This window comes from Oryzias latipes, chromosome 12, assembly GCF_002234675.1.
Source record: "Oryzias latipes chromosome 12, ASM223467v1".
Classification (NCBI taxonomy): domain Eukaryota; kingdom Metazoa; phylum Chordata; class Actinopteri; order Beloniformes; family Adrianichthyidae; genus Oryzias; species Oryzias latipes.
This window is the reverse complement of record NC_019870.2, coordinates 29,145,753-29,160,977: the sequence shown is the minus strand read 5'-3', so window position 1 is coordinate 29,160,977 and position 15,225 is coordinate 29,145,753. Positions and strand designations below refer to the sequence as shown.

Sequence of the window (15,225 nt, the reverse complement as noted above, 5' to 3'; positions counted from 1 at the left end):
TTATTATTATTATTATTATTATTATTATTATTATTATTATTATTAATTAAGTAAACAATTCAGTTTGATGGCAACAGTTTAAAAAACAACTTCAAAATAAGAGTTCAAACCGCAAACCAACCTATAAAACATTAAACTGTGAGGGGCAAAGGGAGAAAACTCACAGTGATATCATGCAAACTCTACCATCACAGCAAAATGTCTGACTTCATGTTTGTATCGGTTATAACTCAATTTAAAAGCACAGTATATATTTCCGCGGTGTTTTATTTTCCCGGGACCGGATGTAGCCGTCACACGTCCACCGATCAGCTGACTGCACAGATCGATCCGTCTGAGGAGCAGCGGCGTGAAGGATCCGGGCGAAGGCTTGTGGTTCTCCTGCAGTCTCTGCGTCTGAGGCCTCGTCGTTGGACTGCGGTCCCCGGTGAGTCTGAACGCTCCCCTCCGGAGGGTTTTGGTTTGGAGGCTAACCCGGAAGTCAGCGTACTGCAGTCTGGGTTAGCGTTAGCATGTCGCGCGGCTAGCCCTCCCTGAGTCCGTCTGGATGTCAGCCGCAGGATCGCGTCGGTTCGGGGTTAGGGTAGTCTTCCTCCGAGGATGAAGTCCGTGTCTGCTCTGGAGTCTGCCTGGAACTGATCAGGTTTGAAGGAAACTCCAAGGTGACGCGGTCAGTTCAGTGTTTTTCTCCGTGGGGACGGCCCGGGGTCGTGACTTACCGCATGCTAATCCTCGCGTGAATCGGTGCGGGGCCTTACGGACTCTGCGGGTTGACTGACAGCTGTGTTGAAGTGTTTGTGATGCGACATCTCAGTTTTTTCTCAGCTCAGTGCTGGTTTGCTTTGAAGAATTCAGATGTCTGCAGTGTTCCTCTACGGTGGCCGAGACGGTGCAAGACACGTTGACATACAACAACTACAAATCCCAGATGAACAAATACTGAAACACAACAACGAAAGGTTGACTGGGTTTCTGTAAGCATTCTGTTTTCCTGGAACCTGGCGTGTCATTGAACACATCTGCAGATTATGAAGGGAGGATGAGGATTGGTGTTGTGGTTTCTGCATGTTTGCAAAAAGCCACATTTCCAAGATCCAGAGATAAAAGTTAGTGTCCATTAACAATAGAGCTTCCAATTCCGAACACAGAAATAAACAAAATAACCCAATAGACCTAAAATTAAGCAAGTTATTCATATTTTACGTCTTGCTGATCGCCTTTGTATTGTGGCTAGAAAACAGTGGGGAAGGTTGGTAATCACAGGTAGACATCAAATGAAGGGTTGTTGGTCTTTTTCGATGCCACATCTTCCCTATCTGTGCTCTAAACACCATCATTTGTCACATGACATTGTAAAAGTGGTTCTGAAGTTTTTCATATTTTTAGAAGATTGTTCATTTAATGTGGTTACATGCTTCACGTCCTCAGAGTGCAGTTTATTATGGTGTCTGAAGGGCTAGAACCCATGACCGCTCCTCATTACACTCATTTACATTGTTCGTCATGATGTGACGTGTGGGATTCGGGTCTGCAACGGCGAACGTCGCGCGTTTCATCAAGTTTCCTCAATGTTTAGGGGGTTTTGGGGGCCTTATTTATCTTGCACCTTTCACAAAGCTGTGAATTGAACCAAAGTCATGAGGAAGCTGCCATTGGCTCACAAATGTCCGCGAAGTCCACTTTCCCTTTGTGTGAATCAAAATCAAAGTAAAAGCTATCCCAGTCATATTTTAACACGGAACATTTCAAATGTGGAAACCAAGTTCTTCAACGGTGAAGTGAACATGTGCACACGGCGTGCGCAGTGACACCCTCTGTGGTACCTAAAGACAAACGCCGGATGATCTTCAGTCTGTGGGTCACCTCAATGTGGTGGTCAGAGGTCAGAGGTCAGAGTTTTCCTACAGTCACACTCAGACCATTGAACATCATCACCAAAGCCCCCCCAAAAAGCGTTTTGAATCCTCCTTCTGTCCATTCAGACAAGCCGCCACGATGTCAGGAAACAACCTGGTCCTCCCCATTGTGCTGTGGAGCCGCACGGCCCCCACCCACTGCATCAGCAGCTTGCTGGTGATGGACGACTTCAGCACCATCGTCACCGGCTGCCACGACGGCCAGATCTGCCTGTGGGACATGACACCTGAGCTGCAGGTATGTCTTGGCTTTAGCCTTAGTGATTTTTTTTTTCTTCCTGACCTCTCACCCTGTTTTTTCTTGTTTTTCTTCAGATTTGTCCCAGGGCCATGCTGTTCGGCCACACGGCCTCCATCACCTGCCTGTCCAAAGCCAGCGCCAGCAGTGACAAACAGTACATCGTCAGTGCGTCAGAGAGTGGGTGGGTCGTGTTTGGATGATGGTTATTCTGCATTTTCCTCTTTTTATCTGGCGTATCTCAGTTTTACGTTAACTCCACCTTCAAAATGCATTAAAACATCTAAAAGCCAGACTCACTGCGATCTCAGATGTGAGTGGCGGGGCAGTCAAGGGCACAATAGCTGTGTTTCCATGACGAAAACTTTGAAATTCTAGAAATGTTGAACAAACACAACTTTGCAATGACACCGTTTCCATGAAATCCGAATTACGTGAATAAACACAAACCGACTCGCGCGATAAGTCATTTAGGAACACGGCAACGGATGTGAACAATGCTTTGATTGACAGCAGATACCTTCACATTTCTGCCACGGCACTAGCGCTCATCATCATCTATCAAAGAGGACGTCAGCATCTACTTCAGGTCGTGGGGCGGCGAGCTCCTTACACGTGGGAGGGGCTACGGTTGAAGCCATTTGGGTAAATGGTGGTTGGTGATTTTCCTGAGGAGCTGTGGATCCAGCAATTCCACATGAGGCACTCAACTTTGGATGAGCCGTGTGACGCTGTGGGACCTTTAGTGGCGCCTGCTGTCCAGCGCCCAAGATCGCCAGTTCCTACCAAGAAGGGCATCGTCATGCGGTTGTTGGTCACATGACTCAGATAATTTAAAAAGTGTAGTTTTGTAGTTTGTGTAGTTTAGCCAAACTTGTCAATTTTGATACGCCTGAGGAAACACCTCCTCTGAGCCCAAATGTGAGTTTTTCAGAAATTGTCGTCTTCCCATGAGGCGAATTTATTTTCCCAAAAACAATTTATGCAATTTCATAGTCGATGGAAACGGAGCTACTACTGTTTGAACTGGTTAAAGTCCCACTCCGATCATCGTTTGATGCCGTTTTTAGCCAAAATCCTGTGTCGTTTTCTAGGACCTAGTTTCTGCAGAGCAGCAGGGGTTCATCAGAAATTCACCTCTGAGTTGTGGGTGAAACTGTTGGCGCAGAGCAACCTCGCCCCCACTTACCATCACCCATAACTGAGAGATCTCTGTTAACACTCTCTCCTGCTAACTTACAGCCCCTCACAACCCCAAGCTAACATTAGCGGTGCAACAAAAACAGCAGCAACATCAGACCCGTCCATCCGTCCAGTTCTGATCCAGATTCCAGCTCAGATCAGGAAAACAGAGACGTTCATAGATCTGTTGGTCTGCAGGTGGCTGAGAAAGGGGCGGAGCTTGGAGCTTACAGCCCACTGACTGTGTTTCTACATCACAAATCTGATCTTTTTCTAACAGCATTTTTTCGTCTGCTCCTCATTCACGTTGATTTGAATAAAGAAATACTCAGAAATGCAAATTTAATCTTAATTGTCTGAATACATATTATTTTATCATCCAAGAACATTTTAAAAACACTAAAAACAGCATTTTCACTGGAGGGGGTCTTTTTACTTCCTTCAGCCTTTTATTATACAGACCAGGGGGGTCAAACTCATTTTCACTGAGGGCCACATCAGCATAGCGGCCATCGTCAAAGGGCCAGATATAACTTATACATGTAACTAAATGTAATGACGAATAAATGTAACTACTCCTTAATGTTAAATAACTTAATATTTCTTAATTATAACTTTTGCAGTGATAATTACAGTTGCATAGAAAACACAGCTTGTTGCTCTAGCATAAATCTTTTACATTTTTCCACTTCTTAAAACCCACATAACTCCATTAATGAAGGATCAAATTGTCCAAGTGAATAAAGAAAAATAACATAAAACTGAGCTGCAAAGAACATGTTTGACACGTGTAACATTTTACAATAAAGGCTGCACACAGCTTTGCATCCAACTGATGGTTTGATGACAACAGTTTGTCTGCAAACACACATAAGACCTGCAAACACTGAATAAATGCAACAGCAGCTACACATAAATATGTAATACAAATTAAAAACCTTTATGCTCCCTTGGGCCACGTTTGGCCTGCAGGCCTCGAGTTTGACACATGTGATACAGACGGTGTCTGAATCCTCATGGCTAACCCCTAAAACAGTGCATAGTGTGTGCGAGCCTGGATTTTAATGCTGCTTAAACACATGCCCACTACGTTTTCTTTCTTTAAAATGTCAAATATTCACAGTTCATTTCCCTCACGCGACTTGTTGCCTCCATTTTCATATGACAGATCGTTCAGACGGACTGCATTTGGTCCGGATTTGCTAATCTAATCAGCATCAATGCACACTAGTTTTTCTCAGAGACTTCTGGGTAATTTCCAGGGCACTCCAACAAAATAGAGAGCACCTATATGGTGCCCAAACCGGGAAATTTGGACACTAGATCTGAGCAACCAGTTTGGTGTGAAATGTCCTTTCTGTGGTAGATCTGCTGCTGACTGTAGTCCGCATGTTGCATCGCTCGCTTGTTTTCTTCTCTGTTTTTATGTTAAAACCGTGCAAACAGGATGCAAAGCCTTCATTCTTTTCTGTGCCGTCTGGTTTCCAGGGAGATGTGTCTGTGGGATGTCAATGACGGACGTTGCATCGAGTTCACCAAGCTGGCCTGTGCCCACACTGGCATTCAGGTAATGGCAGAACCCGCGGCTCGCACGGGTCCCACTAAACGGGCGTTCAGAGGCTGCAGCAGCCGCAGCAACGTCAGAACCACAGCAGCCGCCTGTCCTCATCAGACGTGAAGGTTTCTGTCCCGATGACTTAGGCCTTTTTGTCAGACGGTTGTTGTCTCTCTGTGGTTCTTTCAAATAGTTCAGATCAATGCTGCGAGCAGAGTTCTAACTAAAAGTCTGCTGAACGCAGCCTCTTCTTTTAAAACAGGTTTGCAGAGTCCGTCTCAAAGGGCTGCTGTTGGTTGTCATATGAACCAAAATGCTAAAAGCTAAACTAAAACTGATAAATAAATGTTTGTTTTTTGACAGTAAATGTAGTTTTTATGTCTAAGCCAAACCTGTTTTATTGTCTTTTATCCAGAACTAATGGTCATTCTCACCTGTTCTTGGCTTTTCTGTTGCAGTTTTATCAGTTCACCATTGGTACTGAGAAGGAGGGGCGCCTCCTTTGCAACGGCCATTACCCAGAAATCCTTGTTGTGGACGCCACGAGCCTGGAGGTCCTTTACTCACTGGTCTCCAAGATCTGCCCCGACTGGATCAGCTCCATGAGCATCATCAGATCTCATCGTACACAAGGTGGGACGGGGGGCGGAGGTTGCTTCGTTGGTCAATGGAAGGATGTGTGACCTTTTTTTTTTTTTTTTGGTACAAATGTTAAATGCTTTTGGAGAAACATTGTCCTCGACAAATCATACAGCTTTAAAGCTGTTTATTCTCAGTATTGACCCCCTTTCACCCTCTGCCTCCGGTAAACTGCTGCTTTTGGAATTTCAGTGTGTCTGAAATCAGCTGGGAAGAAATCAAATCAAATCAAACTTTTTGTGTTGCACTTTTACAATGCAAGCTATTCAAAGTTCTTTACATAAAAACATAATCAAATTTAAAAGCAAAAGGACCAGACAAACAAATATTTCAGTTAAAACCCACACAATGCCGACCCCCCCCCCCACACACACACACCAACCTAAGAAAAAATGCTAAAATGATGCGATGTAGAAATCTGGCTTTGTACTGAAGTGGGGACACGATATTTGGGGACATGTCCACATCAGTGACCCCCCCCACACACACAAGTCAACAGAATGCACAACCATGGGACCCCCCAGATCTGAGTTTAGGAGCCGGACCCGGGAGATCCCACTGACCCCACTGACACCGTTTACTGAGAAGAGTCACCACCGATGAGGAGGATCCCTCTGAGGAAAACACTGGAGTTACAATAAGATGGAAAACCAATACAGTTAAAATTAAAATACATAAATAACCACAAAAGTACATAAATAAACCTTAAATGACAGATATAAAATGCTAAATGTGAATAAAGACATTAAATAAATAAGATTTTGATTTATTTCAAGCAATCAACAAAGACGTACAGTGGTGGACAAAATAATTGGTACCCATCTGTTAAAGAAAGAAAGTCCACAATGTTCACTGAAATGACTTGAAATGTTCAAAAGTAACAAATTAAAATTTATAGAAAAAATTTAAATAATCAAAATCAGCCATTACTTTTGGGTTGTTGATTAACAGAATTATTTAAAAAAAAACAACTAATGAAATAGGGCTAAAATGATGGTTCCCATAACTAAATATTTTGTTGCACAACCTTTTGAGGCAATCACTGCAATGAAACGGTTTCTGTATTTGTCAATGAGCCTTCTGCACCTGTCCACAGGTATTTTGGCCCCCTCCTCATGAGCAAACTGCTCCAGTTGTCTCAGGTGTGATGAGTGTCTTCTCCAAATGGCATGTTTCAGCTCCTTCCACTGATGTTCAATGGGATTCAGATCTGGGCTCATAGAAGGCCACTTCAGAATCGTCCAACGCTTTTCTCTGAGCCATTCTTGGGGTTTTTTGGCTGTGTGTTTTGGATGGTTGTCCTGTTGGAAGACCCATGACCCAAGACTGAGACCAAGCTTTCTGACACTAGGCAGCACATTTCTACCCAGAATGCCTTGATAATCTGGAGATTTCATTTGACCTTCACAACTTCCAGACCCCCTGTTCCAGATGCAGCAGAGCAGCCCCAAAACAGAACTGAGCCTCCTCCATGTTTCACAGTAGGGACAGTGTTCTTTTGGTTGGGTGCTTCATTTTTGAGTCTACCAACATGGAGCTGATGTTTCTTACCAAAAAGCTCCAGTTAGGTCTCATCTGTCCAAAGGACATTTTCCCAGAATGCATTTTGGTAAATTCCAGTCTGGCTTTTTGATGATTTCCTTTCAACAGTGGTGTCCTCCTTGGTCGTCTCCCATGAAGTCCACTCTGGCTCAAACAACCATGAATGGTGCGATCTGACACCGATGTACCTTGATCTAGGAGTTCACCTTTAATGTCTTTGGAGGTTGTTCTGGGCTCTTTGGATACAGTTCCAACTATCCGTCTCCTCCATTTGTCATCAATGTTCCTCTTCCATCGTCCAGGGAGGTTGGCTACTGTCCTGTGGGTCTTAAACTTCTGAATAATATGTGTCACTGTCATCACAGGATCTTCAAGCTGCTTAGAGATGGTTTTATAGCCTTTTTACCTTTACCATGTTTGTCTATATTTTTGTTTCTAATGTCCTGGTACAATTCTCTCCTCGGCTTTCTATTGTCCATGTTCAGTGTGGTTCACACCTTTTCACCAAACAGCAACGTGACTATTTGTCTCCCTTTAAATAAGCAGACTGACTGATTATGGGTTTGAAAACAGCTGTGATGTCAATGAAAGGACATACCTGAGTTCATCATGACCCCCTGGGCAATTAGTTCTCAGTCTTTTATGGAGGTACCATCATTTTTGTCCAACCCTATTTCACTAGTTTGTTTTTTAAAATAATTCTGTTAATCAAAAACTCAAAAGTAATGGTTGATTTTGATCATTTAATTATCAATAGATTTTAATTTATTGATACTTTTGAACATTTCAAGTCATTTCAGTGAACATTGTGGACTTTCTTTCTTTAACTGAGGGGTACCAACTATTTTGTCCCACATGGTATCAAACTTAGGATGATTAGACATAAAATTAAATATTTCTTGAAAGGGAGTGGAAGGAAGCGAACTTATAGAATCCCACCCCTGTTCTACCGTAAACATTTTATTACATGATTTGTCATTATCTGGTTCATAACTTTTATCAGAATTAAGAAATCTTAGGTATCAATTAAAAAATAAATAAATATATACACACACATTTCAAATGTGCTGCTGCGTCTTGGCTAGGACGCTCTTGCAAAACAGATTTTTAATCTCAATGAGATTTTTTCTTGGTTAAATAAAGGTTGGGGGGAAAAATCAAATTAGTTAAAGGAGATCATAAATAGTTGAAATATCAAATGAGTTCCTAAATTTCAACTAAACGCTAGATTAAAAGGCAGGTCTTGAGCCTTCCTTTAAAAACATGAACCGTCTCTGCGGCCCTGAGGCTTCTGGGAGGCTGTTCCATAGAAACTGAATAAACCCTCGCCGTATGTTTCAGTTCGGAAAAGTTCTAAAAGACGAATCCAATCAAGACATAAACACGGCAAAAAAAGAAAGAGAAGCTCCTGCGAACGCAGGACGCTGTACACCATCAACCTCCTGCTGCATCTTTCAAAGTGCTCTGTGGAGTGTTGGCGTGTGGAGTGTTGGCGTGTGGCGTGGAGCCTCATGTTGTCCTGCACGTGTCTCTGCAGAGGACACCGTGGTGGCCGTGTCGGTGACCGGCATTCTGAAGGTCTGGATCATAACGGCAGAGGTCAGCAAGATGCAGGTACGCCCCCAGAAATGAGTTATTACGCCTGTGAAGAGACGTGATGGCCGTAACGGGAGAGTGGATCCGCTTCACCCTTGTGCCATCTTGTGGGGTCCAGATGACCCCATTCCCAATGTTAACGTGCCCGAGTTAAGATCTTGTGCATGATGTGTGTTTGCTCAGGACCTGGACCCGGTGTTTGAAGAGGAGTCCAAACCCATCCACTGTCAGGGCTGCCAGAGCATCTCCTTCTGCAGCTTCACGCAGAGCAGTCTGCTGGTCGTCTGCTCCAAATACTGGAGGGTGAGAGCTTTGAAACATCTGCTGACCTCTCCAGGGCTGCAGTTGTGCATCACTGTGTGTGTGTGTGTGTGTGCGCGCACATCAGGTGTTCGATGCAGGAGACTACTCGCTGCTCTGCTCGGTGGCCAGCGAAAACGACCAGTCCTGGACGGGTGGAGAGTTCGTTGCAGCCGACAGAGTCATCATCTGGACTGAGGACGGCTGCAGCTGCATCTACAAGCTGCCAGCCAGGTGACCTGCTGCTCCCCTCACGGCCTCTGAGTAGCAGGCGTTTGTTGGTCGCGATAAGAAGTGCGGCCCGAAAACCACAATTCTAGCAAGTTTAGGAAGTTCCAGCCAAATGTTTTACCTCCATCGGTTAAAGTCTCACTTCCATCATCCACTGATCTGCTTCCAAAGCGTCCCCAGTCGTCTTTTTATGATGATGAGGCTGTTTTTAGTCTTAAAGTCTTGAACCCTGTGTTGTTTTCTGGGACATAGTTTCTGCAGAGCAGCAGGAGTTCGTCAGAAATTCATGTCCGAGTTGTTAGCGGGTCTTAAGCCTCGACTCATTTCCCATCATCCCTTTATTTACACTAGATGGATCCAGATTCCAGCTCCCCGCCCAGCGTATTTTCTACGTAACAAATACGATCTCTTATCAGACGGCGTTTTTTCACCTGCTCCTGATTCCCAGTGATTTGAATAAAGAAATACTCGGAAAATCCATTTTCAGCTTAATTTTCTCTATCTACGTCCTCATTCATTAGAAAATACTAGAAGAAGATGTTGGAAACGGCAACAACAGGATTTTCATGGGAGTGGGTCTTTACCCCCTTCTTGATTAAAAAACGTAACTTTTTTAAAGATGTGATATTTTATTCTGCATTTAAAGCAGCGACAGAACATTTTCCCCTCAGGGATCCAAGCAAGTCTGAACAACTTCCTGAAGGAACCGTCAAATTTTAAACTTTAAAAAATTTGGCAAATTTGCAACAACAAAAAAACCTGGAAAAATGTGTTGTTTTTATTTTTTTACCCCCCCCCCCCCCCCACACACACACACACACACCTTCTAATCGTGGCATCTCTTGTGTCCTCAGCTGTTTGTCCGCCAGCGAACATTTCCGCCGCGATATCGGGAAAACCAAAGAGGGTTCGATCCCGCCGCTCATCTACAAGATCGCAGAGCGTGCAGACAAGCAGGTCAGGCCTCTTCTGTAGATCTGATGAGACTCTAAATACTGTCTTTATGTCCTTTTTGACAAAGAATCTAAACATTTAAATGTTTCCTCTTTTGTACTGAAGAACAGCAAAGCTTTCATCACAATTTAGCTGCTAGAGAGATTTTTTCTTTTTCATAAGATTGGAACAAACATGGTCATAATAATATAGAGCTGTTCTCTTTTTGGTGTTTTGGAGCATTTCTCAGGTTTTCTCACATCGGTACTCAGTGTCAAAGCAAAAACAGACCAATAGTTGGTTTATATCCTATCCGTCAGATCCTTCAGGAAGAGCTGGAATCCAGCCTGCAGCTGCTTTTTCGTTTTCCGTCTGTCTGTTTTTTTTTGGTTGCCTCAGTCAGAAAGGGGCAGAGCTTCTATCTTTAGTTAGGAACTCAGAGTTTAGCTTCGTTTTTATTTTGTTTGGAACATTTCTAACGTAGCCAAAGGTTTTACTCAGCCGCAGATGATGCATCAACAATTATTTGGAAATTTAGACACTTTACCCAAAGAAAAAACAAAAACAAACTCTTTTTATTCTACCAAAAAAATCCCCAGCTCTTCATACGTAAAGATAATTTTAAATAATACTAAATAATAATAAAACAATGATCCCTTTTTTAACCCTTGTGCTATCTTAGGCACTTTAACGTTGGGAGTTGGGTCATCTAGACCCACTAGACAGTGCTCTGAACCTTTTTTCTTCAATGATTTGTGATCTTCACTGGTGTCCATGGATTACATGAAATCTTTCCACCTTTATCCACCTTTGTCATGGTAGGGAGAACACGTCAAAGTAAGGGTGGGGGTCATCTTGACCCCATAAGATAGCACAAGGGTTAAAGAAGCTTTACAGAAGCTCAGTGAGGTAGATGCTGAAGTAAATTTTCCTAAATGTCTGCCTCTGCAAAGCCAAACAGACAATCAAACGGCAAAGTTTTCTGAAGGTGGAAAGCAGTGGCGGTTCTACACTGAGTAACCCCCCCCCCCCCCCCCCCACACACACACACACACATACACACACACACACACACACACACACACATACAAATTGATGACATCCTCTTGTGTTCCCTATTTTTATTCACCCATTTTACAAAAAAAGGCCTGAATTTTATGAACTGGAATTACAGGGGGGGTCAAACTCAGTCACACTGGGGGCCTAAATCAAAAACACGCTTTAGGTTGAGGGCTGAACAAGATAAACATTTACTGATCACACTAAAGCTAAACTTTTAAACCTTTTAACTGAACTTTTTGGACATAAATATGAAACAGAACAAAACAAAGTCTGGAAATATTAATGATTAGAAATAAATCAAATCATTCCGTTTTCTTTGCTTTTTTGTCATTTTTTTAAACGGCTGGACTCCTGGTCGCATTTTTAGCAACAAGTTCATGTCTGTGTGTGTATTTGAGAAACGGATCAGAGGGATTTGATTTTTTTTAAATACCTGTTATTGTGAATATCATTTTTAGGTCATAAAACATTAAAAACTAAATCATAGAATTCATCCGTTGGATTACTCCAAAAATATTTGACATTTTTCAACAGTAAAAATTCTCCAAAAACCTCAATACTTTCATAAACAAAGGATCTATAGTTTATCTCTGATGTCATAAAGTGCAGCTGTTTTCCTGCATTACCTGCTGCCTTTATGTCAAATACTGACACCAACTAAACCACAGTCAAAGAATACATTGATGGAAAATAAAGACAGGTCATCAAAATGTCTACAGTAGTTGATAAAGAATAACATTATTAGCATGAGCTGAGGAATTTAAAGGCATGCGGTGATCCTGGTGTTGCGCAATCGCGGCTGCGCTCCCCGCTGCCTGCGCCTTGACTCCTCCCCTTTCCTTCCCACACATTTGCGGCTCCTTCTCAAAGACAGCAGCGCCTGCAGCTGCAGGGTCGCCAATTTGCAGGTTTCAGGCCGTTACACTAAAAAAAACGATAGTGGTGTAGATTTCTTTGTTTTTTTTTTACAAGCACTGAGCTGCCACCCCCCTTTAAATTTGTGCCCAGGGCAATTGCCCGTATGACCCGTGGCTAAAACTTCTACTGGTGGAAAATATGCCTGAAAGAAGAAGAAGAGTATTTCTGTTGTCTTCCATTTTTCATTGGCAGTTTAAATGTGAAGCAGAGAAATCTGATCTCCACTCATATCCCAAAATAAAAAGATAATAATTGAGCTCTGGAGATTCCCCGCTGTCGCGTTTCTGACATTTGTTATCGAGTTATAAACCACGTTATGATTTCGTGAACAGCCGAGTCGGACCTGAGATGTAAAACGTAAAGCGTCAGGAGTGCAGATCGGCACAAGCTTTGGCAGCAAAGGATTGTGGGACAACACAGGCTAATGTTAGCGCACGCGAGCTGCACAGGTGGAGCCGGAGTTCACGGCAGCGAACGCCGTAAAATATCTGAACGTGAACCAAGACGTCGGTTCAAATCTTAGCAGCTCCGTAATCACCGGTGATCACCTCCTGAAACTTTAAGCTCTTTTAACTCCTCCCTTCCTGTTAGAAAATGACTGTTGCCATAGAAACGGAACTGGTGTTGAGGCTCAGTGGTTGTCTGGCTGCAGCTTTCTCCTCAGTTGTTGACCTGCGCAGTCCCGGCTGCAGCCGCAGACGTGCAGCCGGGACTGCGCAGGTCAACCCCTCTTTTGCTTTTTTCGTTCTTGATCTCCCTGTGTCGTTTTTTTTGTGTGTCGACATTTGTGTATCTACGATCGTGTTTATGATTTCTTGTCTTGTGTGTATTAAATTGTTTTATCTGCCTTTTTTGTTATGCCTGCTGTTTGCCACGCCCCCCTCCCCCCATGCCCTCCTCGCTTCTCTCAGACGGAAGAAGAGGGAGGTGAGGAGGCGGTGGAGGTGATTTGCCTCCCTGCCGGCGGGTACGACTTGGAGCTCTACACCCCAGAGCAGCTATACCAACACCGGCCTCTAGAGGCTCCCGTAAGCCCCGCAAAAACTGCTCTGAAAGCCCCAGGCAGGAAGAGGAAGCGTGTCTCCATCCTGGATGAGCTGCACAAACGAACCGGCCTGATCTTTAGTCTGGAATGATCTGCAGCTCCACAGCAGAAAGCAGTGAAACCGAGTGGGATTCTGAAGGACCAAACGTTCAGCACTCCCGCGTCTCCATCCAGTGCCCTGCATTGAAGTAACTCTGTGAATCGGCACGGGCGCATGGAGTCTGCAGCAGAGCATCACGTGACTCCTGCAGATGAAAGTTCAGATGGATTCATGGTCATTCCCAAAAACCCTGAAGCTTTTTCCTGAAAAGGGTCTTCCTGCTGCTGCTGACTGCACGGCCCCAGTCCGGTGTCGCCTCAATGTTCTGAGACCTTCAGACCCATCGCACCTCATTTGGTCCTATAGTCAGTTTTATATTTTCTGATTCTACTCAGACCACAGACATTACTCACCAACAGTCAGACTTCAAATCTTTAGAAAATCGGCAGCAGGACGTGCAGAACTGGCGTTGTGGTCCTTATTTCAGCTGGGCTCAGATCAGTTCCCCTGCAGCTCATCCAGACGAGAGGAGCAAAGTGTGAAAAGCCGGCATCAACTCAGCGGCTCACACTCCCATCATCCCTCTGCAGCGCCAACAGAGGCGGCTTCACGTCGCTCACGGTTCCTCTACAGAAATCCTGCAGAAAGGGACCTGCGCAGCATCACAGCCGCTCAGATGAGAGCAGCAGAACACTGCAGACATCTGGGTTTTTAATGCTGAAATGATTGTGGAATATCATCCAAAGGTTTTGATTTTTTTAGAACATATTGTTTTTCTGAACAAATCTCCAATTTTAGAAGACAGAAAACATGTTAAAGTCCCACTCCAATCATCTTTGATATGTTTCCAAAGCGTCTCCAGTGGTCTTTTCATTAGGATGATGCTGTTTTTTTTTGCCAAAATCCAAAAGCCTGTGTCGTTTTCTAGGACATAGTTTCTGCAGAGCGGCAGGAGTTCTTCAGAATTCCACCTCTGAGTTTAAGGTGGCGCAGAGTAAGCCTGCCCTTCCTTCCCGTGATCCATCCGATTACACGTTCTCCAGCTTGCTTACAGTCCCTCACTAACATTAGCAGAGCAACAAAAGACCATCTGTCCGGTTCTGATCCAGAGTCCAGCCCAGACGAGGAAAACGAAGACGTTTATGGATTTGTTTGTCTGCAGGTGGAAGATCAGAAAGGGGCGGAGCCGGAAGCTCACAGCCCGCCCAGTTTTCTACGTAACAAAAAGGCTCTTTATCAAACTGCATTGTTTTCGTCTGCTCCTAATTTGAGATGATTTGAATATAGAAACACTCAGAAATGCAAATTTAATCTAATTTTTCTTTATGTCTACAATCGTGAGAAAAACGCTACAAGAACGTGTTTAGTAAAGCAAAAAACATGATTTTCGTTGGAGTGGGTCTTTAAAGTGTTTTTTTGTAATTAAATTTGAATTATTTAATAAAAGACTGATACTAGCTTTAGCCTTAATTTAAATCAAAATTTAAATCATTAAAAAAAACTGTTTAATCCCAACATTTCCATGTGTTGGTTTTGTTTAAAAATGTGACAGTTAATCGATTGGCTTGATGCTGTTTAAACCGCAGACAGAGTTTTGCAGATGGGGGGGAGGGAAGGAGTGTGAGCCGTGGACGGCGTCCCGCTTTGGCGCCCTGGTGGTTTCGTCTCCTCCTGCCTGACGGCCTGAACTCGCTCTGGTTTCATGCTTTCCTCCCACCGAAGCCAATCTGCTCCCTCAGAGGCTCCATCACTCTCCTCATCCGTCCTCATGCTGATGAAGATGCTGATGAAGATGCATGCAAAGTCCCCAAAGCTGCCTTTGGGTCCCGACCAGGACTTCTGGAGTCGAACACAGAATGACGCACGGCAGGAAGTGACAGGAACACGCCGCTCATCTTTGTCTGACGCCTTTGTCACCTCGCGGTAGAAATCCTCTGAAAACCACCGAGGATGTTTCGGGAACACAAAGGAGTCACGAAGAGACCCGTAGGACCGGTTCAGATCCAAATGTTGCTTAAATCCGGTGCA

The 15,225-nt window shown here is 43.9% G+C and overlaps 1 protein-coding gene across 5 annotated transcripts in view; it reads left to right on the top strand.

Moving 5' to 3' along the window:
* Positions 1 to 272: 272 nt before the first annotated feature.
* The window catches only part of wdr7 (WD repeat domain 7), a 104,007-nt gene continuing 89,054 nt past the window's right edge, over positions 273 to 15,225 (top strand). The window contains exons 1-10 of one of the 5 annotated variants that reach the window (XM_023961066.1): positions 273 to 427; positions 1,983 to 2,154; positions 2,232 to 2,338; positions 4,825 to 4,903; positions 5,350 to 5,524; positions 8,610 to 8,686; positions 8,852 to 8,971; positions 9,057 to 9,202; positions 10,054 to 10,156; positions 13,024 to 13,140. In XM_023961066.1, the coding sequence (XP_023816834.1) occupies positions 1,996 to 2,154; positions 2,232 to 2,338; positions 4,825 to 4,903; positions 5,350 to 5,524; positions 8,610 to 8,686; positions 8,852 to 8,971; positions 9,057 to 9,202; positions 10,054 to 10,156; positions 13,024 to 13,140 (1,083 nt within the window). In that variant the 5' untranslated portion in view covers positions 273 to 427; positions 1,983 to 1,995. Of the gene's footprint in view, positions 428 to 1,655; positions 1,890 to 1,982; positions 2,155 to 2,231; positions 2,339 to 4,824; positions 4,904 to 5,349; positions 5,525 to 8,609; positions 8,687 to 8,851; positions 8,972 to 9,056; positions 9,203 to 10,053; positions 10,157 to 13,023; positions 13,141 to 15,225 lie in introns of those variants that run through there. The other 4 variants (XM_023961069.1, XM_023961067.1, XM_023961068.1 and 1 more) reach the window with 4 other exon arrangements.